This window comes from Melospiza melodia, chromosome 6 (assembly GCF_035770615.1).
Source record: "Melospiza melodia melodia isolate bMelMel2 chromosome 6, bMelMel2.pri, whole genome shotgun sequence".
Classification (NCBI taxonomy): Eukaryota; Metazoa; Chordata; class Aves; order Passeriformes; family Passerellidae; genus Melospiza; species Melospiza melodia.
This window is the reverse complement of record NC_086199.1, coordinates 14,616,213-14,642,346: the sequence shown is the minus strand read 5'-3', so window position 1 is coordinate 14,642,346 and position 26,134 is coordinate 14,616,213. Positions and strand designations below refer to the sequence as shown.

Genomic DNA, 26,134 nt, shown 5'->3' with positions numbered 1-26,134 from the left:
CCATGTCTTTGGAGAGGGTAAAAAAAGCTTGTTTGAGGTATGGATGAGGATGTCTAGGAAGAGGGAGCTCTCACCTTGAACTGAAGTTAGCACCTCTGTGTTTTATGTCAGATAAGCTTGGAGTGGTTTGGGTCCAGTTAGCAGTTGTCTGGTTTAGAATAATTTCACTTTCAGTATCTTTATGGGAAAATGAGGCAGATTCATCATGAATCTACCATTCATCACTTTGTGCCGTGATATAATCATCTGAAATAATGATATAAAATAGCAGATCATTTTTTATTAAAAATAGATTTAGTCTTCCTGGTAGCTTCCTTCATATCTTTTTCACTTGAAAAGAACAAGATGGCCAGCAGATGTAAAAGCTATCACCTGGGAAAAGCTTTCTTACATATCTTTTAATGCTTGACTTCTGAACTGTGAAGAATAATGCATCAGTATTGCTTAAACAAAGCATTTACATTTCTACTGTAATGCAAAGCAAAATCATTAAGGTCACAGAATTTGTTCTTTGACATGAAAAGTAACCTTTCCTTATGTTATCCAGCACTTTGTGTAAAAATGTTTGATGTGTCACTGGGAGATGTTGTTAATAGCAACTGAAGCATTTATCTTAGTGACATCATGTCTCTTAATCAACAAAAGATCACAGTAACCTTTTGAGAAATCAGAGTACATCAATATCCCTATAATTCACTCTGCTAATGTCAAACTTCTCACGTGTAAAATATCTTTGCATTTCTGCAAAGGAAAGAAACACGTCATCATCTAAATTTCAGGTTTAAATGAAGGCCCAAGATGAAAATAATATGGATCAGATAAATATTTTAAGGCTGTCAACTCATATTGGTTCATCTTGTTCTGTCTGTGGATGCCCAAGTGCAGTTGGCAGATGCCAATGCTGCATTTTTGTGCTTTTCTGCTGTCATAACAAGAGATCAGCAGGGGTCAGCTGTGCACTTTTCAGCCCCAGAATGCCAAGCAGCCTTTGACCAAAGCCACTGTGTTTTCTGAAAAGCATACCCCTGTATTTTAGCCTCTTGGTGAAAGGTGTTCAAGATCAGCCTTTGGCTTTACTTTTATTCTTCCAGCAGGATAATAGCTTGTTGTATTTGGAGTTTGTTCAGTGTTGTGAAGCTATTGGTTCATTAGGATTAGTGAAACAAGCTGTAGATGAGCATGATTAAAAATTAACATCAGAATATCACTAGTCCATTAAGGATTAAGGCAGTTTTGGAATTGGAAGTGAGATGAACCCTAGTAATGTTTTAAACTCATTTGCTGATCTTGTGGTGGACACTGAAAATGTGCAAAAACTCCTGAAGAGCTTACAATCAAAGCAGACAAGATAAGGCAAGAAGGAACTTTAAATATGAATAAAAGGAGAAGATTAAAGTCCATAAAGAAAATTAGTTCCACTTTTCCTTTTTCTTCCTCCTTCATTGTGCAAATAATCAGATTTGTAACACAGATCTTGTTGTGACACAAATCCTGACTGGCTGTTTTTGCTGATGTTTCTCTGCATGTGAACAGATTCTGGCTCAGGGCCCATCTTGTTTGGAGCCTTCACAGGCCACAGTCAATTGGCAGCCAGGGCTTGGTTCCAAGTAATAGATAAGGGTTTTATCAACACAATCTGGACTATACTTTCCATTGAAAGGTAGTGGTTTATTCTAAAGGCCAGAGTGACCCAATGATATTCCCTCAGTAATGAGTTGTGCACTCTAATGCTTTCTAGAAATTTTATTTCTTCTTTTTCTCCATCAGATCATCAAGAATTGGATGAATTGTTAATTTTCCTTCTTTTTTTCTTATGGAGCACCTGTAAGAAGCTTGAAATAGAAAGGATGGGTATTGGTGAGATTTACAGGGAGTATAACTATATGGACAAGGGATACTTGTAGTGTTCTTAAAACCTCATTTGTTCTACATTCCTCAAAGAGCAAGCACCTTCCCTTTGGGGAAACAGATGGTGCCTGCACTACAGGGTTACAGAAGGAAGTGGGTTATGATGGAAGGTGAGAGGTGGAAGCGTACTTTTCTGCAAAATCCAGGCCCTGCTTTCACCTTGGGAGATGGTGGCACTGGTTTTGTTACCTCAGTGCTGGAGTAATTTAGTGCCTTGTGGGGGAAAAGTGCTGCTGTGGGCAGAGCTGGGATACACAGGTGGGATCTGATCTCTACCTGGTATTTGAAGAACATGTTTAAACTCAGTGGTGTCCCTAATGTGTATGTAGGAATTGGTGTGTAGTCACACCAGGGCTCTGTCCACCCCCAGAACCAAAGGAGTGAGACAGAAGTATTTGTTTCTGTTTCCTATTACTTCTCTATTTAAGCTGCAAGAAAAACAAGCTGATTTTAATAAAAGTGAATGAAATGAGCTTCATGACAGCAGTGCTGCATAGCACCAGACTCAAGCTCCACACTCAAACTCCACTTTAATGAGTTCTCATCCAAGCTGGTAAGACCCAAGCTTGAGAGACACTGCCTCAAACTGAAAATGAGTGCTTCCCTTTCCCATCACATTCTTTGTAGATCTTGCAATAGAAAGCTGAAGTTGACCAAGGCCCACTCTAAATCTTATGGATGTCATATCTGAAGTAATCAGAAAAACAGATTTCTTGGGAGGGGTTTGCTCTGGGACAATGGGAAATACCCAATGCATATATGATTTCCCACCAGTTTGCCTTCCCCTGCACATGTTTTTGATGCTGCTCTTCCTTTTGCCCCCCTGCCTAGCTGTGTTTGTCTTTTCATCTCACTCCTGTGTTACCCTTTCAGCAGTGAGTGATGATGCAGGAGCCCAGACCGGAGGGTGAGCAGGAGCAGCACACTGCTGCCTCCCAAGCACAGTCAGGAGGGCACTGCTCCTGCAGGCAGGGCTTGTGACAGACACCAGCAGTCTGACAATTGTTCCCCTTCCTGAAAAAGCACAGCACAATCTGGTTCTCTTCCCTCTGTTGCAGTGGCTGAATATCCCTGTTGGTTGAAGCAGGGTGTTGGATTTTGTGAATATTCTTTGGCTGTGTCTCGTTGGTTTTGCCTGCAAGCGTGCAAACCCTGCAGCCCTCTGAAATCAGTGACATGATTGTGCATGACAGTCATTAGTGGGTGAAACAGAAATCTGTCTGGGAGCATCTGTTTTGAGGGAGCCAAATATAATTAAAGTTTAACCATGCTGCATTTGCTCTTTTATTTACTGGCACCTAGTCCTTCTTAGGGATCACAGGGACATTTCTTGAGGTCCTTCTGAGGGCTTTGACTTGCTACATTTTATCATTGTATGTGTGTCTCATAGAAGTGTGTTTTGTATTACAGGCTGGATCAAACAAGTTTGTTCAGAGATTCCCTTCAGGATAATGAAACTACCTTCTTGAATATGTTCAAGTTCTTTCCAAGGGGAATACTTTCTGGTTTCAGGTTGTTCTGAATCTGGACATCTTGCACTGATGTATTGCATTTTATCAGTTATATTTCCACGATGCTCTTTGAGCAACAAGGTGGATTAAATGTGGTTTTATTCTGTAATTAATTCTATACACATGACAATAAATATGCAATGTCTTAACTTGGTAAGTAGTACTTGGTAGGATGTAATGCAGGGATCAGTGATGTAGCCTTCCTAGTCAGGAAATGTCTCACAGCATGGTTTCCAGTTTATTTTCATGGGACAATTGATCAGGTATTGAATTGTGCTAGGAGGAAAACACTCAAAGCAGCATCCATGTTGCAAAGATCTTACTCAGGCCTTAGAAAAACTCTGTAAAATCTTAAGTTCAGCCCTACCAACAAATACATAGAAAACTTTGGTTTTTTCAAATGTTTTAAACTTTCTAACTTGATTTCATTTTATCTTGAATGAACATGGTAATCTTTTTTATTATGGTCACCTCTATGTTACCTAATGTGTCTTTTTCTCTCTGACTATGCTTTCCAACTACAGTCATTCATATTACACTCATGACTTGCAGGGCACTTCCAAAATGCAAAACTGATTTGGAGAAATTGTAATTACTTTTGAAAAATCCTTTAATTTTTATCTGCTATTCCTTTTACTACTAGTTTATTGATTTAGTTACATTTAAAATGGGTCTGTGTAGTTAATTTTAGATATATGTTTCAATTTTACTGCAACTCTGAAACTTTAAATGAGTAGGAAATAAGTAAGGAAATATCCTTAAATAGAAATAGGTAATAAGTTCCCATTCCAGCATGTAATGAGATACACTTTTGAGGTTTTGTACAGATTTTCAAATGAGCACTGTGTGCACTGCCTTAGGATTAGGTACTTACCTTCCCATACATTGCCAATGGAGAGCAATAAATGTCTTCTCAAGGGATCTCTTCATGTCCAGTTTAAATCCCTAAATTTACCTTCTTTTGACTGGATGGTGAGTTTGAGAATATTTTTGAAGAGGCATCTCTGAGGGGGCAAACCAGGTGGAATTAAGCCCTCCCTGTGGGTTTTTTTGCTGATGGCTTTAATTGTTTCTTGTGGCATCCACTGTAATAATTCTTCTTTGTGAATTTTCTTCCTGATCTCTCAGTGCCTCATTGTGTTTTGGATTTATTCATGCAAGACATAGAATGGTGGTGTGGGATGCACAAGTCTTTTGGAGATATTTTTGAAATGAAGATCTTCAATCCAGCATTTCAAAATAGAAATGATTAAAGATGAGAGGAATGCTTGCATTTTTGCATGTACTACATATTTGCACTGTGTTACTGAACTACTCCCATGCTGCTTTTTAATATTTCTGTGCTGGATTTTTGATGAGTGATGCTCAGCTTGAAAAAGGCTTGAGCTGCAATTCAGGTTTCCTGTGGCTGGGGAAGGTCCCTCTAAGGCAGATGAGGTGAGGGTGAGGGAGAGCCCTCTTTCTCCCCGGGATGCAGAAACCTTCAGAGTGTTACAGGGCTATGTCCAATGACATTCCCTTTGCCTGTTACTTTTCTTTAAAAATTCTCCCTTATCAGGGGCTGCATTAAGCTCTAAGGCTGCCCTGAATGATGCAGGGATACCAAACTTTGTTGTTAACTGATCTGCATCTGTCTCAGAGCTAGTGGCTCCTTGGTGAAAATCTGTGTGGATGCTCCAATTTTTGTCTCCTCCATCATTTAATCTTTTTATGGTGCGCTCATTGCTGCCTTGATAAAATGAGATGGTGATATTTTAATTAAGTTGAGTTCAGAGGGATCATAAATAAAACCTCAGCATGGGTAAGAGTATTATAATCTAGATCAGGGAGTTCATTATTTGAATATATAAGATTGGACTGAAGAACCCAGCCAAGGGCTGGGAGCTGCACTGCCATGCATGTGCACATCTCCTGGGGCTGAGTGTGTTGTGCTTCTGCCAGGCTTTATTTATTTTTTTTTCCCCAACTGTTTTTGCAGGGCTTGTACTAAGGGTTTAAAAAAGCAAGAGTTTTGGATTTTGGTGCCATTCACTTGCTTGGTACTACACCTTACTTTTTGTATTCCCATAGCTGATAATCAATAGACTGCTTTTGGCCAGATGGGTTATTTTAAAATTGCATCTGTAGGTGCAAGATACCATCACAAAATTGCATGTGTAAATGTCTGAAGTTACGTGGCTATATGTGTCTTGCTTCAGTGTGAACCTGTCTCTTAAAGCACCTTAAAGGTATCCTGTAGCTGCTTTGCTCCTTTGCCAGTCTGAGGTTCAGAAGGCTCTGAGCTTCAGCTTGCAGAGGACTCTGCATTTACTCTGGCTCTCAGGCTGTGGAGGAAGCCTGCCTGACCTTGGAGCCAGCCCATTTCCTGATTACTTTTCAAAACCTTTTACCTGAAAGATTTTCAACTGGTGCACTCTTCTGGTGGGGGGATTTCTTCAGTACCTAAACTGCAGCATACCCAGGAACAGCTGTCAAGTTCAGGGACAATAACATCTCTCTCCTGTTTATGTACTTTCAAAACATTTCTTCAAACATCCTGAGATCCTGACACACCAGGGGAGTGTGAACTTGCATCTTCCATCAGGCATGTGAGAATACCAAATCACTTCTCTCTCAACTGTTCCAGTTCTCCAGACCAGCAGTGATTCCATAATTCATATTCCACTGAGTGAAATGAGAAGAAAATGCAAATACAATACATTTTGACTTTATTTTCTTTGTTCCCTGCTCAGCCTTCCATAACACAAGAATAACTGAACAAGCTTTTACAGAAATCACTTTTGGGTAGGAAAACATTACTTCCTGAGGAAAACTGTTACATATCTATGGCTTTAATTATCCTGAGCAGCCCCAAGAGTTCCAAGCACAAGTATTGAATTACAAACAGTTGCATAATAAATTAAACATTGTTTTGTACCCATCCTAAGGATCTCAGGCACTAAGGAGTGCTATTTTACCTATACATATATAGACAGGCTTATCTAGAGAGAATGAATGCATAATTTATTATATTTTTCTGTAATGTGCTCTGAACTGTTTGAACAATCTCAAACATAAGCACACAAACACAGATGGCCTGGCTGTTCTGTGTTTGTTTGGCTTGATAAAGCTGTCATCAGCTGCTGTCTAGTTCAGCCACACTTAATCATCCCTTGATGGTCCTGGTACACAAGCAAAACCTGGGTTGTGACTATCTGGGTTGGTGAGAACATATGGAATATTTGGCTCTGATGCTGGCTGTTCTCACACTTTGATGAAGGTTTCTGCCCCTCCAAAGAGACAGTGAAATGTCCTGTATGGATTCTTCTCTTTTGCTTCAAAGCAAAGTGAGCCAGGCTTATTTTAAGTCATTGTGAGTTCTGTTCATGTCATGCCTGCTGATCTTGCACCAAAGGAGAAGAGAAATACATGTTGCTTCTCTTCCTTGGGCTCTGCTTTGGGAACAGTAAATCCTAGAAGAAGATTGAACTGATTGCACGGTGGCACTGAGCTCTTAAGCACTCAAGATTGACATTTGATCCAGCTTTTATTTTTTCATAATATTCAACAAAGAGTTAATGTTGGATGGAACTTTTCTAATCCCAGTGAATACTACTCTTCAAATACTCGAAATTAGGAAATCATCAACATGGTTTCACCTTCCAGTTTTTATTCTCTTGTGTAATGTGTGATTGGCTCACTCACAAGAAAAAAAAATGCAAGGGAATAGGATTAATTTTTAAGCAAATTGTGTCTCTTTAGTTATGAACTGCTACTTACAGAATGAGTTGAGAGGAATGTGTAGTCTGTAGGCTGCTCAAGCCATATGTTGAGGCTAATATGCCTGATGGGATCACGATGGATGCCAGCCTGACACATGTTGGTATTCCATCAAATGAAGTGTATGCAGTAGGGGCATTTGGCAGTCCTCCTTTCTTCCTGGAAGCAGCTCTCTATTTTGCTTGTTCTTCACGCTGGCTGCTACCCTAAGCATCTCCAGACATAAAGAGGAATAGCATAGTGTCAGTTTTTTCTCCATTTTTTGTCCATCTCAATTGGAATACCTTGTTTTTGTTGCCTCTCAGGCTTGTTGTGTGTCCTCAACTAGGTGCCAAGTACACAAGCAAAAATATTTACAAAAATAGCCTTATGTAAGGCATAAGAGAGATACCTCAAATATTCTCTCAGCATACCTCAGGCCTCCCCACTCTTTTGTTTGTGAAGATGTAATGCAACATGAGAATGAAAGGAAAAGAAAAAATAAATAGGAAAAAATGTTGGATAAAAATGCTGCATAGCCAAAATAATATTTCAGACATCATTACCAGTTTTCTGTCTCTGCTGTTTTTTCAGAGACTCTGATAGAATATATAGGCTTAAGGAAAATAATCTTTATGGAATAAGTTGAATCTCTTAAATTGTCTTAATTTCCATTCTGAGGCTTTTTATTGGATGCCTGCAAGTATTTTCCATGAGAGAATTAATCTCTGGAAGTCATCATAGAATAAAATTCTTCCCAGTGTGTTTGCATTATTACAGTCACCTAACTCTTATCATATTTGAAGACAGGTTCAAGGTGGCTATCCCAAAGATGTGGAAATGAGGCATTTGTGTTACATCATTAGGTACAGCTGAGCTGCAGTGGTAGTAATTACTTCTCTCAATAGATAAATGTATCTCAACTTGTCTTTGCAGTACAGCCATTGCTGTGTAACATAAGATACATGAGATTTATCGTTTGGAAGGTCTGAAAGCTTTTGAGTCTGCAAGGAATAGTAAGTAATTTCTCTGATGAAATAGAGCTAAGCCTGTTAGTATGACTTAGTTAAATCTCAGCCAATTAATTTTTCATGGGCCGTGTAGCAGGGATTGGAGGAACATGCAAGATTTTTTTATTGCTCTTGGGTTTTGGTTTGAGCAGTGGTCAGCATATGCAACATAGAGGAATTTCTGTGCAGTTATTTTTTTCCTCTAGAGGAATAACATGATGTCCAAAACGCTGCATCCTCCTAGTTCCAGCTCCTAACACCTGCCCCTTAAAATTATTTTTAGTGTTTATGAAAAGCATCCTGATTACAAAATACTGAAGGATACAGCAAATTACAAAACTGTTACTTTTGCCCATGCCTGAAGTCTAATGGTTTAAACAATTTTTCATCTCAAAGTAGTTCTACTTTTGAAATTGTCACTGCTTCCCTTGTTGTGAATGGCTGCCAATTCCCATCTCTCCACACATCCCCCCACCCTCCTGGAGAACAGCCTGAGCATCTTGCTAGGCTAAAGGAGAGGGAGCAGAAGGAAAATCAAAATAATATGAAGGTCAGTCTCTTTCTTTGCTACCCAGAATCTTGGCCACATCACCAAATTGATAATGAGCCATCACCATTTCTTTAGAGATGAACAGGGCTGCAAAGATTACAGTGGAGGAAGGATCTGAGCAGCCCTTTTTCACTCTGAGAAATATGATTAGGATTTGTTCCATTATTTTCCAATACATTTTTTCTTGAGTTCTGCTATTTGGCTTTCTACTTACAGCCCATAATGTGGCTTTTCATTTATGGTAGGAATGCCTTTTTCTCAGCAGATATGAAGTGCCATTACAATCAGCTTGTGTTACTCTTATTTTCCTCTTTACCCTCTGGCACATGCCACTTACTCTCTGCATAAGAACTGAACATGCCACTGATACTGTGCAGCCATGTGCTTGCTTCCTGTCAGTGATACAGCCTGCTGTCCCAAAAGCTGTCCCTTGGGACCTCAAAACATTACACAAAGGTACTGTTCCTTTTCTCCTCCCAAGATTATTTTTTGGTTGGTTGGTTGGTTGCCTGTTTACTTAATTCAGGTGGTTTTTGTAACAGAGGAACTTGACGCCAGAAAGAAATTGCCAGCCTGGATCAAAACAGGAGACAATTAAGTCCACTTAAATCCTGCAGTTTGGCTTTGAAGTCACCAATGCCAAAATTTTGGAAGCAGTGAGATAATCAGTACCTGTTTCTTTTCATGTATTAGTAGAGTTAAAACTCTGAGGCTTGTTGTTTGAAGCTCTTCCAGAATGATGTTCTGTGTTAAACTGTTCCAACTCTGCAAATTGCTCTTATCTCTAAAGGAATTCCTGTTCTCTCCGAGTTTCCCAGTGTGACTACACATGATGTGAAGTGTCCTCTGGTTTTCCATTTTGGGAAGTTGTAAACAGATTTTAATAGTTCCTCCTGATGATAACATTGATGGTCAGTTTTATACCCTCCCACTGAGGTTTTCCATTTTGATAAATGCTTGCCTTTCAGGCTCCCTCTGTTTATATATTTTTCTTTTATGTTCATGTTCTCCTGGAAGCATTAAAGTTGTAACTGTACATGAGGCCCAGACATCTTTTCCCCCACTGTGGTGTCCACAATAGGACATTGACGTCAGTTGGATTAGATATAGAAGGTCAGCTAGTGCTGCTCCTTTTTTAGTTGTTCCACAGACATTCAGATAGTTTAAGCAGTCTGCTTGGCTGCTCTGTACTCTTTCATTATAGTCACCATTCCCTCCAATTTCAGGTATACAGATTCACAATATAAATTATGTGTGACTTAGAGTTGTGGCTTCTTCACAGAAATTTGAATTTTTGTTCAATGCAACTTGCTCTTTTCCTTGATGCATCATTGCTAACATTGGTTGGAAAGAGAGGAGGAACTTTTGGGATCAGGGGTGGTATGAGAAACTTCTCTGTATTCTTTTGAGACTTGTCAGCTACTGTCAGCTTTTTTATTAAGAAGGCTTTTGTTTGTTCTCAGTCTTATGCACTTGGAAGATGAAATCCAGCAGCAGTTGGTCGAGAATAATAGTTTAAGAGCAGTAGGGTTCTTTGAAATGAAAAAGCTATTTCAACGAGGCACTAGGCAGATGTAAATTGCAGGAGTGGAATCACAGCATGTTTATCATTAGGATATCTTGGATGCTACCTATGCAGAAATATGAGAGTGAAAATTTCACTTGTCTTCATGCCATTTGTCTACACTGCTTTTTGCAGCTGATTCAGCAGGGGAACTTTCCACAGAGAGGTGTGCAGCCTGCCCAGGACCTGTGCTCATAAAAGCAGTAGCTTAGGGCCAGCTGATCTAGCTGAGCTCAGTTCCTTGTGGGAATACCTCAGTTAAGGGAAACCAGTTTTACAGCCAAAAGCAAACTCAGAGTTGGTGTCTGCTGCAGCATCTTGGAACATCTTGGGTTGTTCCTTCCTAAACATGCAGACATCTGTTGATCAAGGCAGCTCTTAGAGTGTGTGATTGAGCAGCAAGGCTCAGACCTCCAGCATCTGAGATACTGCTGGTATGGAACAACTCTGAATAGTGCTGTAAGCTACAAGGACAAAGACCTGTATCTAGCCTAGCATGGATTGGAAAGCAGTGAAGGAAGTAATGCACAGGTCCTAGGAATACAATGGATTGGAAGAAAAGCAAGACTGATAAAATTGAAAGTTTTTAACAAGGTTAAAATAACAGGTGAAATCCTGATGCCTCCATGTAGGAGTGAAAATTTTCCATTGCCACTGATAGGGTGAACATTTTGACAACTGTATTTTGAAAATAAGCAGCTGTTTTTTCTAAGCTTGTCAATCTAAGACTGTGATTTCAGGGTGAAGCAGGAATCTGAATCAATTAAAATGAGAATGTGAAGCTAAGTGCATAAAACATTTTCTTCCTCTTCAGAATTAGACATATTTAATTAAATTAAAGAGGATTGCCTTAGGCAGTGGTTAATTTTGTGTGTAGGTTTAATGTGTTCAAAAGGATCCACTTGCAGTGAACATAGAACAAGTCCTGATTGTCACTGTGCACCCAGCCTGCTTTCTAAACAGCAGGGTGATATTCTGGTAAACAGTGAACAGAACTTGGTTCTCCAGATATTACCTGTAAATCAAAAATAGCCAATAGCACATCTTCATTTACAGTGTGTGCTTTAGGTTAGACTATATATGCATTTTTCTGTGAGACAGAATTACTGTGGGCAGAATACTGGTCATGTGGGGTGTCTCTTTAGTAAAAAAACATTTATTTAAAAAGAGCTTAAGAATTAAGATGTTGTTATGATGAATTTGTGAACCTATACATTGCTACTGCCTTTGGCAACTGTGTTAGATTAATTTATGAGTGCAGGTGGAATGTTTTCAGACACAAATATGCACTGCAGTGATCACGTGCTACCAGGGCAAAAGGAAATAATAATTTCACTTTATGTATTCAAATCATGCCATCTTGTAAAAAGATGATATCTCAAATTTAACAAAAAAGAAACACTGGAAAGTTAAATATTCTGAAGTAGCAACATGGATTTTACAAAACAACACCTGAGCTGTGGTGACACTTCACCTGTTAACATCCCATTCCTGGAGTGATGCTTGGGGAGACCAGGGCAAAGGTACAGCAGGGCTGTTAAAGCTGCTGCTGAGGTTTCTCAGTTTCTCACTAGAAGATTCAGCTGTGCTTTCAAGTATCTATGCCTAACCTGGGTTCCCAACAAGGTGGCAGCAGCCAAGTGTCACAATTCTCTAGCTGACTATGAAAAAATGTCAGACACCTGATTCTCAAAGAAATGGAACGATATTATTACTAAGGGATGGATTTTATATGCTGCTGCTTAAGAATGCTGTCATACTTACAGCATCAGTGACTGGTACCTGACATGCTGTTTTCCATTCCTGTGGATCACTTTGGTTATAAAATAGGATTTTTCTGCTAACTACAAGTGCATCACAGAGCTGTTCAAGGGCTGCTCCCCTCGTGACCCCAGAGCATGCCAGTGGGAGGTATTCAGCACAGTGGGTGTTCTCATTACCACTTGACATTTTGCTGTTTGGTTTTCTGCCTGTTGCTATTTAATGATTTCAATTCTTTCTTTGCCAGTCCCAGAAGCCATTTAGCAAGCAATGTACTATTACTGCTCCTTAACAATGTCAACACAGTCTCTAGGAAAGGAGTTTTATTTCCAAACAGTGTGCTACAGGGTTACCCCTTGGTCTGCTCCTGTCCTGTCCCTCACTGTCCTGTTTCCCAGTTAACCCTTTGCCCTGTGCTCCTGGGGAGGGTGGCAGCCTTGCCTGAACTATAAATACCCTCTGAGGCTAAACAAACTGCAGGTCACTGTAATGGCTGTGACATGGGTGAAGGTTCTGGATGATGTAAATTGGCATGTATTTGCTTTGCAGAGGCACAGGCAGAAAAGTAGAGCAGTCACAGAGAGCATTGCAGGTTTCTGTCCTTAGCCTACTGTTAATTACAAGCACTTCACAACCCCCATTAGTATCAGGTCTGGAGGTCTCAAATAAGTAAAATCTCAAATAAGACTGCAGAGGGAAGATACTGTACCTTATGGGAGAATGAAGACATAAAGACTGAGGCTGAGATTCATTTCACTGAATTTAATCTACCAAAACGATAGATTGCCGCTGATACTAATCATCCCTCTCTCCTGTGGAGAGATGGCATATCTCCCAAGGATGATTTACATGACTCTAATCACTGAGCAACCCTGACTGTTAAGGGGCACCAAGAGGCCAGATTGAGAGGGCGCTCAGCTTCAGATGAGGTCAGATATAGTCTGGACAAGTTCATGGTAGCAAAATTCTTTGCAAGTTATTAAGTCCATAGCAATGGTGTCTGGCTTGTGAACTTCCTAAGCTGAAAACAGTCAGAGGCTGTGAGTTATGAAGGGGTAGCATCAGACATGTTTCTCCTGTTGTGCTGTTACTCTCCTAGCATCTATTTATGGCCACCGTTGGAGCCACTCCCACCCAAGGGAGATGGACTTTCTCTCGGACACCATATGGCAGTTCCTCCTGCTCTTATGTGAGGCTGCTGGAGCAGTCAGAAGGGGGAATGCACATTTAGCAAGAGATTATTTTTGCAAATGGGAAATTGGCAGAAAGATTTATTTCCAGATTTGTGGTGAAGTGCTACTGACCTACAAACAGAAAAACTGGAGTTCAGTCTTACAGAAAGAGCCTGTGCCAGGTGCTGAATGTCAGTCCTTTACACCAGGTCACCTCAAGCCTTTCAGAGATTCAGATGAGCTGTTTCACCATGTGCTCCCCTCAGATGGTGCAGACAGCTTGTTTGCGCCTTAGACAGTACAAGGAGATTCAGATTTGACATAATTTACAGCGTGCTGTGTAGCTGTGCTGCTACATGGATGCTCCCTGCCTTTGTGACAGCAGCAGGGGAACTAACAGGGTGGAAACTTGACATTTCAAATAACTCCTTGAGAGCACAGAATTTTTGGCCCAAAATCCAGGTATCAATCACCAGAACTGTGTTTATGACCTCCCACCATATTGGGTACATGCACATGTGTGTGTACCTCTATACTTGGGATGATTCAGTTGAAAGATTTTGCAAAATTTACTGTCCTAAATGCTGATAGCCTTAAAATGGTTTGTTAAGGAGGCAAGCACCTCTGGTTGAGCATTTTGCTGCCAGTATGGTAAATGTATTCCTGTCATTTGGAGCAGAGATCTTAATTTAGAGTCTCTGTAGCTGTTACATGGCATCATTGCTGCATAAATACACTTCTGTTTGAAGTCAGAGCTGCCTTTTATGGCAATCTCTACATAAAAAGAAATTTTGATAAAACTGAGAAATGCTTTCCTTATCAAATCCCAAGACATAAAAAAAGGCCATTGGAATTGGATTCAAGAGATCAAGCTGGGATTTTGAAATGGAAGCTTTTGCTCTCTTTTAAACCACACTGTGTTGAAATTGCCAGCAAAAATCTGTGATGCAGGGAGAATGTATCAGACTTTACTTTTGCAATTTCCTGCTTGGTTTCTTGTAAACTGCTTTTGTCTAATCATATCTGATATCAAAGATAATTTTATTTAATGTGGATTAGGTAGCATGACATATCCACTGTGGTCTTTCATCATTCTCTGTTTAATTTTGAATGTGACATGATATTTTCTAGTACAGATGAAATTTGTTCAGCAGTCAGCTTTGAAAAAGAGTCTGTCTTTTATGTCTCTCTAAAACGTTACGCATGGCAAGCAAAAAAAATGACTTCATTCTCAGACTCAGACTATCAGACTCTCAGACTATCAAAGTCTTTGGTGCTGTCTGTAGATTTCAGCCAGTATAGAGAGCAGAGGTGGTTTATCCTCACATGCTGTCCATTTCAGCAGCCTCCATAGCACAGCTGCACACAGCCAGAATGGGTGTAGTTTGGTTCCAAAGGGAGAGGTTGCTGAGGGAATCAAAATGTGATGCAGGAGAGGAAGGACAGGGTGCTGAAAGAGATGATTTTTCAGCCCAGTGAGTATTTGACAGAGCAGTTTAGGGCTGAAGGTGTAGCAGCCTCCTGTGATATGGCTGAGTGAAGGCAAGGCTTGTTCCTCTGTTATTCACAGGCTGTGGTGACTTCAGCAGTAGTGCTGAAGTTAGAGTGGAAGAGAGCCCTGTTGAGAAAGGTGAAAATTAATACCAAAACCCCAAAGGCACTTACTCATAGGGTGTAAAACAGGAGATTGTGTGTAAAGTTTGGATGACAGCAGCAGCATGGAAACCACTGTGAGGGAGGAAAGGTTGGCTGGTGTTGCAGTGAGGGTGGTTCTTGAGGACAATATTCACAGATGTTTTCAGCTTTCCCTGAAGCCCTGGACTCACATGGAAATGTAGGTAAGATGCACTGATGTCTAGGTTTTACTCATTGCTCAAGATCAAACCAATCATCTGTGCCATGATGGAATTTTGGCAGAGAGATTTAGACATATGACTCTGGGTTTTTTTATCCAGTAAATCCGTGGATTTGGTCTACCTGTGTGCTACAGTCCTGACAGAGTTTGGTTAGAGAGTACTGCAGAAACTTGGGCTTTTCCATACCCCCACTGCTCATGGGTTTTTACAGGGTATTCAGAAACCTGTGTTCTGAGCATTTATAGATATGTGAAATAGATGTTCTGCAGCCTTTTCTGAAACATTGTCCTATACGTACATTAGACCTAGGAGCCTGCACTCAGTGAGTCAGGGGAGATTCTTACAGCTCTGCATTCCCAAACATACAAGGGACAAGGCTAGAAGCAAAAAGCTTTTGTGCGAACCTTTTTTAGTTGTAAATGGTCTTTGTACTGTAGTAGGTATCCTTCTCTTGCCTGAATGAGGAATCCATTCATTTGCAGAAGGATGTCATATTTTATACCACTATGTAAAAGTAAAATAGTTCTTGAACCCTGAAGAATATCTGTTGTGATCTAGGATGAAGGTGGAAAGACAACTGGAACATGTAAAAGGACACGGTTAAACAGTTTCTTCTTCCTTTATCTTTTGCAAAGTGTATTGAGTAACTGTTATCTTACCCAGAACATTTTCTGGTGTGGAAAAACTTTTAGAAATCTGCCATTTACTGCATTGTGATGGAGCCTTTCAAAATCCAGTTTGAAGTTTTCAGTTGTACTGATTTATAAATCCTGGATTGTTGCAGTGCTATGTTTTGCAAGTGAAGTTCTGAGTACACTCCAGCTCTTTTACAGTAAGAACTTTTTACATGATCTCTACATAAACCAAGAGTTTGCTTCTGAGTGATGCGTAAGAGAAGCACAAATTCTCTGCATCAGATCCTCCCTGTGCTTGTGCAATGTCTTGCAGTGACATGATACCTTTGCTTGTGGTCACAAAACAATCCTCTTGTTATCAACTCAAATTCTGGTATGTGAGTGCTTTGTGTATATGGACATCTCTTCTAAATGCATATGGTTACTTAGGCTGACTTGAAGCCTGCATGTGAGGTCTTCTGTATATTGCATGTATTATATGCAGGTTTTCTTCAATAATAGTGATTCCAACAGAAATGGGAGAAATATTATAGTCTGTGATGTTCCTGACAGGTTAGCACTATGTACATGAAATCTCAGTAATTTTGCAAGTTAGCTAATGGTTAGTCTTTGATAATGACTTTGAGACAATGCAAAAGTAGCTATTAGCTTTCAGTCTGATGCTGCCATGTTTTTTTTTCACAGCTTCCTGTTATGGGAGGAGCCTTTATGGACTCACCCAACGAGGACTTTAGTACAGAGTACTCCCTGTTTAACTCATCAGCCAACGTCCATGCAGCTTCTTCCATGCAGAATCCACCAGAAGAGACATCCCGTTCTTCAAATGATGCCATATTGTTATGGATTGCAATAATAGCAACAATTGGAAATATTGTGGTTGTGGGAGTTGTGTATGCCTTCACCTTCTAGGATGACTGTTACTACAAACACTGGAAGAAAGGAAATCTTCAACAGTATTTGTCATGTGTATGTATGTATGTATGTGTGTATATATACATGTATATCTATATAAATACATATAACTAGAGACTTTGTTGATTAAGTGCTGCCACAGTCATGGAAATGAAATGCAAGTTAATCATCTTAAGTCTTGATGGCAGAAAGTTTGGATGCAAATTGTGTGGAGGTGAGAGCTTTATTTGAGAACAGAGCCAATACCAGTTTTGTATAGAAATGTAATAAAAGAGAGATCAACTTGGGTATAGTAAATACAGAGAGATATTTATATAGAAAGTGCTTATTTTTTACTGTAGATTTTTCTAGCAGCTCTTCTGCAAATTGTCAGCTTTTTTTTTTTTTGTGTGTGTGCATTTTTTACTGTGGTATAATGTTATATGGAATTGTTCCGAGTTGTGTTTTCTGGACATCTTAATTTCCTTGATGGACCAAGGAAATTGGTTCTGATGAAATCTAAGTTCATCATGTGTGGGTCTTCAGCATGGCTGCAGACTCCTGGGCTGTACTCAAAATCATCAGTCTCACAGCCATGACAGGCAGATGCAGGCTGTCTGTTACCTGCCTTCCAGTTTCAGTAACTGGAGCTGGTAATCAATACATTTATGCTGAACCTGCCTGCTCTTCAGGAGGAGGCACAGCTACTGCTGCTCTGCTCTGAATTTCAGAGGAGAAAATGGTAAACAGAGTAGCAGCACAAGTTCCCATTTCTGTCTAGAGGTACTGGTTTGCAGTGGTTTGTATATGCATTCCTTCCAGGAAACAAAAGCCTAATACCACACTTCTCATCTCACTGGACTGCAATCCAGATTTCTTACAGCAGCTATGTGCTTTCATGAGGTTATTGATGTACTGAAAGAATGATGGAAAAATTGTGTAGCCTAATTTATAGTGAATATGTCTATGAGAAAGATAGAATTGAAAGAAAGGTTGGTCACTTATGCAGGGGTGAATTTAAGAGTCAGGTATGTCCTGGGGTAGAAACAACACAAGAAAAGTAATAAGTGTCAGATGTGCAAGTGCTTGTATCTCAGTATTAATATATCTCTGGGTTCTGGTGAGGATCTTGGACGAGATTTTTTTTATAACTGGCTTTAGGTAATGACTCTGATTATCTTTTGGATTTGTTCCACTGAGAGGCAACATTTTTACTGCATTTTTTCCATGGGCAGTTCATTTTCAAGAGCTGTATCTTTTTGAGACAGGCTGTAGCCTTCCTTGCTTGAGAAATTGTAAAATCTTGAGAGAAGAAAAAAAAAATCACCACTGTTGGAAATCTTCCTTCACCCCCATAAAAATTAAGCAACAATACACAAAATGTATGCACTTTGAGAGCTGCAGACAAATTCTTCTTCTATGTCTGTATGTACTGTCTAGGTTTTCTGTCTCATACAGCTAATACCCTAATTCCAGAAAGCCTTGTCTGCAGGAACAGAGACTATTTTTGACACTTGCCTGCTACTGAGCTTGAGGCTGGGCTATGAGCTGCTGAATGTATAGAGAGGTTTGGATTTCCCACTTTTCTCTTTAAACCCATTTTCCTGCAGGGCTGGTGGACAGTTACTTGAATCAAAGCATCATGCCCCAAATCAGTCTTTATAACCACTCAGCAGTCACTGTGTATATTTTTCCCTCTCTATGAACTGTCCTTTAAAGCTAGGAAAGATGCAAACAGAGCTAGCAGTGGGGAGAAAATAAATTAAGTTATTTTGAGGCTGAGAAAAACAATTATGAGCTTCTGTGTGTGTTGTTATTTCCCTATTTAGAGGCAGGATTTTGTGAAGATGGTTGAGGACAGACAAGACCTACACTGGGAAAAAGTTTAAGAGCTCCAGTTCTGGAAGATCAGAAGGAAAGAAAGCAAATTCTGTCCAATAAAATAACTGTAGTCTTAAGGATGAAAGAAAAATTATTATTTTCATTTCCTAAAATAGCTATTGATTCTTTCATAGCCACAGGACAACAAAAAGCAGAGGAGCTGCATAAATTATCTACCTTGTTTGTTTTTGCATCCCTCCTTATTCTTGCTGAGCAGAAAGGAAGCTGTTGGAAAGCTGCAGAGAAGTTTCCAATGAAGAATATAGCAGGACAAGGTCGGGTGTGTAAACATGTAGGATCTGTGAAAATGTTGCTTAGTGTAATGTACTGTCCCCAACCATTTTCTGATGTTCTGTTGCCTTTGTAATTGTATCAGTTATTCATGGACTTGTCTTCATTGTTCCTGCAGGCTGTCTAGTTAGGCCAGATCCTGCAAGCATTTTGGCATAAAGAGCAAAACATTTCCACCATGACTAAAACCAGTTTGACACAATGGTACTTGCCCAGTGGGATTATTCTGCTGCCTAATGAATTTGCCAGTGGAGTGCTTTGCTTAAATTTCCTAGAATATTAATCTTAGTGCAATTAGCAATGTTTGCATCTCTCTCCCAGAGCACTGGACTAAACTCTTCAACCATGAAGAAAAGCATTAGAGAGGGAACTGCAAAAAAAACCACTATTCTACTAGTGAAACCAAGTGACACTTTTGTGTTGCTTTTCCCCAAGAAAATGCCCTACTTTCATGTGAAACTGATAGTAATAGCAGGAGCCTTGGAAAACAATGAGTTCCACCTCCTGCATCCAGATCATCATCATACATATTTTCATTGTTAGAGGCTGTGTTGTCAAGAAGGGCCAGACAAAACTTTAATTTAAGTAATTGGCTTGACAGGGTGACATGGCAAGCTGGGTACAAGCAGCAAGTGCAGGCAATTCCTGCCTCACAGTTAAGCTGTGCACTAACTGTATGGCTTCTCTGTTTGGGAGGAAGAGTTACTTCTAGCATGCAGGTACAAGGATACTGCATGTGAGTGTGGAATATTGTCAGGTGTATTGAAGATCCCCAAATTGCAGAGCTGGTTCCAGCTCTGCTCTGCTTTGATAGTGACAATATGCACACTGCATTTCTGGATGTTGTGTTCTGGCTTTGTGCACTACAACCACTTGTCTCTTCTGGGAGGTTAGTGGAGGTTTAAATGAAACCATTGAAAAAGGGGACTAATTCATCAATAAGTTCAGAGAAGATGCAGAGGGGAATGGAGCAGTGCTGAGTGCAGGATGTTTCACAGTTATGGTCCTGTGAAATATGTTGCCTCTTGAACTCTCAACACAGCTTGACTTGGAGCACTGTAGTTTCTCTGTTCCTTGGAGCCAGGAGCTGGATAATTGATGTCACTCACTGAGGAGTGATGAAGAAGCCAAGCCCAGACACATTCCCCAGAGCTGTTTTCTGAAGCCTTTCTTTAAAAGAACAGGGTTCTGTGCTTTGCTGAGCACTTTGTGTATGAGCCTGAGAAAAGGTTCCACTTGAAAAGTGCTTCAGTTAAAAATGTGTAGCATAGATAGCAGTTAGGAAATCCTGACTGCAGTTCATTCCCTGGGAGGTGAAGCAAACCACTTTCTATATGCTCTACCTCTAGGGGTGTTTCACCTCCAGCTCTGTTGTGCAACCCCATCATACAAACACAAGAAGCAACTTTGGCCTGCAAAGTTATCAATGAGCCAAGGAAGACAAACTGGGGTGCCCTAATAATTCCCTTTTAGCCATGGATCTAGGGATCTATGGCAACATACCAAATAATCAAACTCCCTCTAAAGGATTTTTTTTTCTCAAAGCAGCCGCCTGCTCGACACAGCAGCTGTGCAGCCACCACGGCAAAGAGACTAAAGGCTGAACAATTATTCAGGTGGGTGCAATGGCACATTAGAAAGGAGAACTGAGTGGGCAAACCCACTAGAGCTATTCCTATCATATTTTTATCTGCAAGTAGGAGTCTGTGTTTGCCCACAGCGTTAACAACCTGTATTTCTGTGTCAGCACACTTGCAAAGCTGAAAAACCAATTTTGAAATGGATGCAACAGTAGTAGCAGGGAGACTCATCTGCTACAAAAAAGGCATTTAGCCTTTTCTGTGGGCAGATGAGGTCATAGATAACTCAGAAGTAATGAGATCCCTGCTCCAAAATCCTCACTTGCAATAGGACTTGAGGGCAGTCAGCATCCCACCCAGCTGCTAAGCAGACTGTAAGAATCAGCCCCAAATCAAGAGTGAATAGAAGCATCCAGCCATTATTGTCTTGCCCTGTACACCTTTTGAACATAAAAAAAAATACACCTTTGTGTCTGGGACCAAGTGAAAACAGGAGTCTCTAGTCTCTGGGTTGTTATGTATTTTGTCTATTATTAAAAGCTTTCATTTTGCTATACTCAGGCAATTCCAGTTGGTAATATCCTTTTCACATTTCTCTGTAGGCCGCTGAGAGTTACTAATTTCATGTAGCACTGTCCATTTATCCAAAGTAATTTGACTGAGTTTCCTGTGGCTAATCACAGAGTAGAATCTGGAAATTTGCTCTTTTTAGGCGTGATTTCCATTTGAGGTAAATGGACTAAAGATCAGAATCCCAGATCAAAATGCATCTGTGCCTTTGGAACATTCAGAGCTCTGGAGAATTGGATTTCATGTGATTAATGTGCAGGAAGGAAAGGGCAGTGAGGTCCCTGGTGATAATGTCAGCCACGAGGGTTGTGATGGGCAGGGCTGAGTGCTTCATTAGCTGCTGCTGTGTCCCTCTGAGCCCTGCTGGCTCCCTGGACACACAGCCTGGACTCCAGGTACAGCCTGTCCCTCCTCCCCTCACAGCCTGCTCATCCTCAGGGAAACAAGCACATTTGTTCTAGTCACAGAAGAGCCAGAGATCAATATTCTGTTAGCTGCATTGTTCCTGGTACATTGTTCAGTAACCATAAGGTCAAAAGAGGGGTGGTTTAACATGCATTTAGCCCTTTACCTCTTGTCTGAGAACATCCTAAAGCAGTCAAGGCATCCTGAACCTTAAAGTCTCTACTGCCCTTAATCTCACACTTTTTGTGTTTCCTCTTATAACCCATCTTTGCCTTTTACCTCTTCAGCACAAAACAGGGAAAATGAAGTCACCACTATGCTATTCTCTGGACATGTAGGGAGCTCCTAACAGCTGTGGACCAGCCATGTCCCATTTTAGTTTGTGGTTCTTCAGGCACAAATAAAAGAAGCAAGTGTCCTATTACCTACATAAGCAGTTCCAGGGAAATATTTGCCTTTGCAGAACAAAATGTATGACAATTTTATCTCATTCTGGCCTGTCCCAGAGCATTTACACTGAAACAACATGTGCAGAACTACTTTTGCTGGTTTGGAAATTACACCAACACAGCCATGAACTGGAAAAGAAAACCCTGATAAGACAAACGTGTCACAATCATCTCAAGGACATGTCTCTAAGGCAGTTTTTCCTGAGTGACATAGGCAGACTTGAGCTGTTGGTAGCAAGGCCCTTTTGTGTGAGCACAGTCTCCCTTCTGAAATTCTTAAGAGCTTGTGCCACCCATTCTGTCTTTCCCAGGCTGCTATTTTCAGTTGCAGAAAATACTCTAAAATGTTCCTGTGTTAGTAGAATACATACAGGAGTTACCTCCTAAAGCTCTGCTTAGTCCTGCAAAAGCAAAACCAACCCTATTTTCTTAAGCATGGAACATTAATGAGTCAAGTATCATCTGTACAGTAGCATTGACTCATTTTAATCTTCAGTTTTCCTATTATCCAGACTTTAAAGATGCTGAGAAAAGAAACAAGCAAGAGAATCACAGAATGTCTCCAAAGTCACTGCCCAATCCTTTAGTCTCTATCATTTCCTCATTCCTCCCTATATTACCCTTGAACTCACATCCATCTCTTTGAACTCATTGCCACCATCACATAGTCTCTGTGCCTTCATTTTATTTCTCCCCTTGTCTTTGCTGTATTCTTTTCATTCCTTGGTGTCAGAGCATGTGAGCATTTGGAAGCCAGCAGTGTTCTTCAGCCCTTTGTAGCCAGGTCCTTGGCTGACCTCTGAGAGTAAGGTTAGTGATGAGAAAGGACCTTCCACAGTGAGGGCAAGGAGCAGTGACACAAGGCCTCTTCTGGGAGAAAATCTTAATCATTATCTGCCTTAGCAAACCACAAAGTGTTTGCCCTAAGCAGAGGGCAAGATGTGGCTGTGAAGCTTGGTAACTGTGTTGTCAGTGTCCATACAATGCAAAGTCACCTTTCAAAAATTCAGACTGTATGGATCCACTGCACTGTTCTGCAGCCAGCACTTCCTGAGCTCTTCCCAACCCAAAGTCCTTTGTTTTGTTAGCAGATCAGAATCAGTGGTAATGCTCTTGGGGTCAGGTGAGGGCAGTGGGAGTGGGTCCTAAGGAGAACAGAAAAGCTCCATGAGATTTACTGTGGGGTCAGGGCCATTAAAGAGCAGTCTATTCAGTAAAGAAAAACAGGCACAGTGTGCTAAGCTATTTCAAATCTAATCACACCTGCAGTTCTCAGACACACAGCCAAGCTGTTACAGCCAGATTGAACATTTAGAAATGCCATTGTACCCAAAGGAAAGCACATTCTTCTGCCAGAACTGAGGGAGCTCTGCAGCCTGGTGTTCTGGGAGCTTCCTGAGCTGCAGCCATTACAGTGCTATCGCATTTCCTGAGGAGTTCACTCCCACCAATGAACAAATAACTTTGAACTCTTTCAAGTCTAGGCCTAAAACCCATCTCAGCTGCTGCCTTCATAAGGATGATTGAAGTTCCTGAGCCTGCACGCTGCTCCATCCAGAGGGACCTTTGCCTCCACCTGGAGTCGACTCCATTAATAACACTTCTGCTGCACTTCTGACATCTGCTTCACTGGATCAGTTTGCAGGACTAGCCGTGGATTGCTGGGGTTTTTATTTTAAATGTAAAAATGTCTGTAATTTCCTAATCAAAAGCAAGAAAGAAAGCAGAATGCTGTATTTTTTTAAATGAGAAGGTAATAAAACCAAGTCTGAATATTTTGATAGATATGCTGGAAGGGTATATAATGTAGCAAACAGTTGCACTATTTTTTCCTAGTATGAGTACCCAATCTGAGAAATATTTGTTCTTTCTCTAAGTAAGTCCTCTTCCAGTTCTGAAGTTTGGAAGTTCAAAAGGAGTGGAGTACAAAGTCTCAGTGAAGTGTGAAGCTTATGTAAATAAATCTGGTTGTTAGCTTTGTGAGGTAGCCTATTACGTTTGTTTTTCAGTTATCTCAAATACTGCCTAATTATTTGGGGCTTTCTCTCCCAAAATAAGCTAAATAGTGACACTTCTGAAAGCATCTGTGCTTCACACAAAATCACAGTCATATGGAAATTATATTCTTCAGTTCATGTAAAGCAGCTTTACAGGAGCCATTTAGTATGCACTGTTACTTTTTATTAATAATCCTGAACAATTTAATTCTTTTGTGCTTTCTCTCTGCTATCCTGTTTTGTACACTATCAGGTTTGCAGGGATTCTCTGTATTGTTTTTGTAATACATGGGTTGGTTTCTAGAAAAACCTTTACTGTTGTAATCATTGTTCTTGGATCGTGGAGCTCTATCTGTAAAGACAAAAACAACTTTAAAAATGCCCTCTGCTTTCTCCAAGTTTACTGTAATTAGCAAGTTTAGTTAAGAGAAATTTATTCTTTTAAGCTCCTGATATGTTCTTTTCCAGTTATTGACTGCTTTCACTATATGTGTACTTAGTACTGGTTCATTCCTTTACTATGGTGAAAATGACAAGTTTTGTTAATATCAGATGGAAATTGTGGTTTTGGATAAAGTTCTTCAAATTGATAATGGTGTGTGATTTTTCATTTTGTTCTTAGTTCACTTGACAGTAGTTAGAAGTCTGGAATTGCATTATTTGATTATTACCTCCAGTGGTACTCTGACACTAGTTATTTCTTACAATTTACAAATCTGCATGATTTGGTACCCATGGGAAATGATCTCTGTTGAATGGCATAGAATAGCACTGTGGCCATTTATATAGAAATGTATTTACCAGCTCTCAAAGTCCAAGAAGTGCTTCAACACATCTGGGAGCCCAAAAAAAAGTCTTGTTTTCTTCAAACATTAGCTCAGAATTCCTTACCCCACGAGCTGCTGTCTGCCCGTTCTCTCCCCAGCTGAGCTTGGCCATCCTGACCCCCAGAGCTGTGCAGGGGCCTTTGTGGCTGTGGCCCCAAAATCCTGACCAAAGGCTTCTGGGGAATTAAAGGGGGCACCAGACCTTGCTGCGGGATGTCCAGCAAGCCTCACCAAGGCAGATAGTGCCAGTAGGAAAAAAGGAAAACATTTTGCTTTGCTAATGCAATGCAGCATACAGATTATTATGGGCCTTTCCTTATGATTCTCCTAAAGGGATTCAATGAGGCAGGTTGAGTTTAGATCTGCTGAAAGCACGGCAAAAGGACATGCTAAGGACCTCTTAAGCACAATTTAAAATAAAAAAACTTACTTACCTTTGAATGTAGCAAACTCGGTTTGTGAAGATACGTGAACCAATCCTGATAGCAAGTCTGAAAAAAATAATTTAAAAAATTAAATTAAATTTTTTTAAAAAGGCATGTTTTATCTACCCCAGTCTTTATCAATCTAGTAACATTACATATTCCAGAATTTACCCATCAGAATGTAGGGCAGTGTAATTGGTACACTACAGCAGTATCTAATTATAATTCATTTTTCCATTGCAACTATGGAATCATGCAAGTCACATTTCTGTTCATTTCTGAATTCTGCAAAGTATTGAGAAATGAGTATAATCTAGAAATGGAAGAGAATGTTCTGTTCAACAGTAATTTAAAAATCCAGCTTTGTGTGTTCAGACTGATAAAACCAATTGAAATTGCCAGCACTGTTTTTGCACAGCATTATCAATATAAACAAGCTGCCTGCTAATGCAAATTGCTCTGTGGTGGGACTAACAGAGAACATCATTCTTTTAGCCCAAGAGAGCCTGTCCACTGTGGCATTTCAACTGACATATTTTGCTGTGTCTAATGCTACATTGCAGGTTTTTTTAGGATAAAAATAGTTAATTCAAATCAGACCAGATGGCTTTAACTGCAGCAGGCACATATCTTACCTGGGTATAGGTGAAGCTCTTCTATAAACAACCTGCTATCTATTCCCCTGCCTCCTGTCTTAACAGAAACATTGGATTCAAACAGGAGCTTGCCTTTTGCTATTGCTTGCAAAGGCATTGTTCTGACCTAAGCAAATCACCCACAAAATTTGTAGTACATTTTGTAAAGACAGACCTTGTGATTCTGAATCCATGAGATCAAATAATTCCTGTATTTCTCTTATATATTCAGACAATCCTTGCTCATTAGAGGCAAGAAAGACATTCCTTTTATGGAGATTTTTTTGTGATTTCTGTTGGGAATTACAAAGTTTTGATGCCTACAGATGTTGGTTGGGTATAGAAAAAAAGGTTTACTGCTCTCTGAATTTCCCTAGTGACTCCTTAAAGGACAGGTAGAGGATAGGTAAATGATCTATAATTCCCAGGGCCTTCAGTGTAGCAAACAATTTTAAACAGGGTTCTATTTTCTTAGCAG

General features: G+C 40.2%; 1 protein-coding gene across 2 annotated transcripts in view; it reads left to right on the top strand.

Annotated features, from left to right (window-relative positions):
- The window catches only part of C6H14orf132 (chromosome 6 C14orf132 homolog), a 40,712-nt gene extending 16,356 nt beyond the window's left edge, over positions 1 to 24,356 (top strand). For both annotated transcript variants that reach the window (XM_063160016.1, XM_063160015.1), the window contains exon 2: positions 16,390 to 24,356. In XM_063160016.1, the coding sequence (XP_063016086.1) occupies positions 16,390 to 16,614 (225 nt within the window). In that variant the 3' untranslated portion in view covers positions 16,615 to 24,356. The remainder of the gene's footprint in view (positions 1 to 16,389) is intronic.
- The last annotated feature ends 1,778 nt before the right edge of the window (positions 24,357 to 26,134 follow it).